The sequence below is a fragment of the Laetiporus sulphureus genome (genome assembly GCF_001632365.1).
Source record: "Laetiporus sulphureus 93-53 unplaced genomic scaffold LAESUscaffold_98, whole genome shotgun sequence".
Classification (NCBI taxonomy): domain Eukaryota; kingdom Fungi; phylum Basidiomycota; class Agaricomycetes; order Polyporales; family Laetiporaceae; genus Laetiporus; species Laetiporus sulphureus.
The window spans coordinates 3,823-5,497 of NW_024468607.1; the positions used below are offsets into that span (position 1 = coordinate 3,823).

Here is a 1,675-nt window from a genome sequence, read left to right on the forward strand (position 1 = left end):
AAACCCGTGTTTCTCAGCAAATCGTTGGTCGATGTAGCAGGAGACTGCTCCAGAATCCAATAGTGCCGTTGTCTGGATTTCCCGTGATACGAATCTTATCGGCAATTCGATCGAATGTTTAGAAAAACCTGCGGATGCAATATATAGGTGGTCGCTAGGTACATTCGTTCTCACGGTACTAATACAATTGTCCTGAAGTGTGACACCAGACTCGTCTACACTTCGTACTGAAAATCCTCTGAGAAATCGTCTATCTCAACGATTCTCGCGTTGGTGTCCTTAAGCGTTGATACCGATGCCGTTGATGCCGCGTCCGTGTTTTTTGCCTTGTTTTTGCCCTTGCTGGACGGTGGTGAAGATGCGTTCGTGCTCATGCCCCGAAGTGCAGCAATTGCTTGTTCCAGTGCCGCAATTTGAGCTGATGAACCCGCGCTAGTTTCTTCTTCCACCTGTCGCACGTTGTTTGCCTTGCCCTTTCCTTTTCCCTGTCCTTGCTTCGGGGCGGATCGTGTCTGAAACCGCTTGCCTTTGTATTCAGGCTTGGGGGAGGGGCACCGCTTTCCTCGCTCATAGGCGTGCTTTCTGCAAAACAAGCATAGCTTGTTTGCCAGCCACCTGTCTTGTTCCGGGGAAAGTTCGTGTGCGATTCGTGCGCTGGTGTCCATTGCGTTAGGGTCCTTAGGAGCGGTCGCCTTGGTTGTCGTGGTTTGTCCAGTAGACTTGTTGCCCGTCATCTGCTGGAGATGCTTGATTTCTATTTCCAAGCAGAACTCGAGATAATCCATCCAAGTGGTTGGGATCTTCGAGGGGTCTAAAGTTTCTGTTACCGACATGACCGTTTGACTGTGGGTCGACCGCTGTTCCCTGATTTTGACGATTAAATCTTCGTCAGAGTATCCTGATTCGGGGGCGTAAGCCCTGAAATTCTCTGCGAAGGCAATCATCGTCTTGTGGCGGATTGTGCAATGTGCATCTAGTAATGATTGTGCCGTGCGCTTGGGGTCAAGCGTCTTGTATGCCATTTCCAATTTTCGGGTGTATTCAGCCCATGTGCCGACGTCTTGTCCTGAGGCGAGCTTGATTGCATACTCTTTCATGTATAGGGCAGCTCCTCCTTCTAGATGTGCGTTGGCTTGCCGAATTTTGTCCTTGTCGTCCGTGAAATGGTTATAGTCGAGCCAGATAAGTAGGTTCGTAAACCAAGTCTCAAAGTTTTCCGACGATTTTCTTCCCGAATACTTGGGAGGATCTGGGAGCTTGATTCGGCGGGGCGATTGACTGGTTTGGCCGGCCGGCGGTAGGATACCTGTGGAAGGTGCATTGATGATGGCATTGTTGAGTCGGGACTCTAAGCCGACAATGTAGGTAGTGGTCTTCTCCTGTGCCTCCTTCAGAGCGACCATGTTGCCGTAAAGGGCGTCCATCTGGCCCTTTACTTCATCCTTGTAGTCCTCGAAGTCTTTGCGAATTGTTTGAGCTTCGAGTGTCAGAGCGTTGTTGGCCTTAATGAGCCTTTCGCTGTCGGCAGAGAGGGCGCCGATCTGTGCTCTGGCCGTTTTTAGTTGTTCCTGTATTTCTTCTGCCTTTATCTCGACATGAATACGAGACAACATTTCTGCTTCCATTGATGCCACCGTGCGCTCATGACGTTCATCCATCTTTTGACGTAAAGCCT

At 50.0% G+C, this 1,675-nt stretch overlaps 1 protein-coding gene across 1 annotated transcript; it reads right to left on the reverse strand.

The window, feature by feature from the left end:
- Positions 1-20: 20 nt before the first annotated feature.
- Positions 21-1,403, reverse strand: LAESUDRAFT_804433 (uncharacterized protein; the record flags this gene model as incomplete). Its single annotated transcript, XM_040914028.1, has 1 exon — positions 21-1,403. One exon carries the CDS (start codon positions 1,401-1,403, stop codon positions 216-218), a length of 1,188 nt encoding a protein of 395 aa, XP_040757724.1. The 3' UTR covers positions 21-215.
- Between the last annotated feature and the right edge of the window lie 272 nt (positions 1,404-1,675).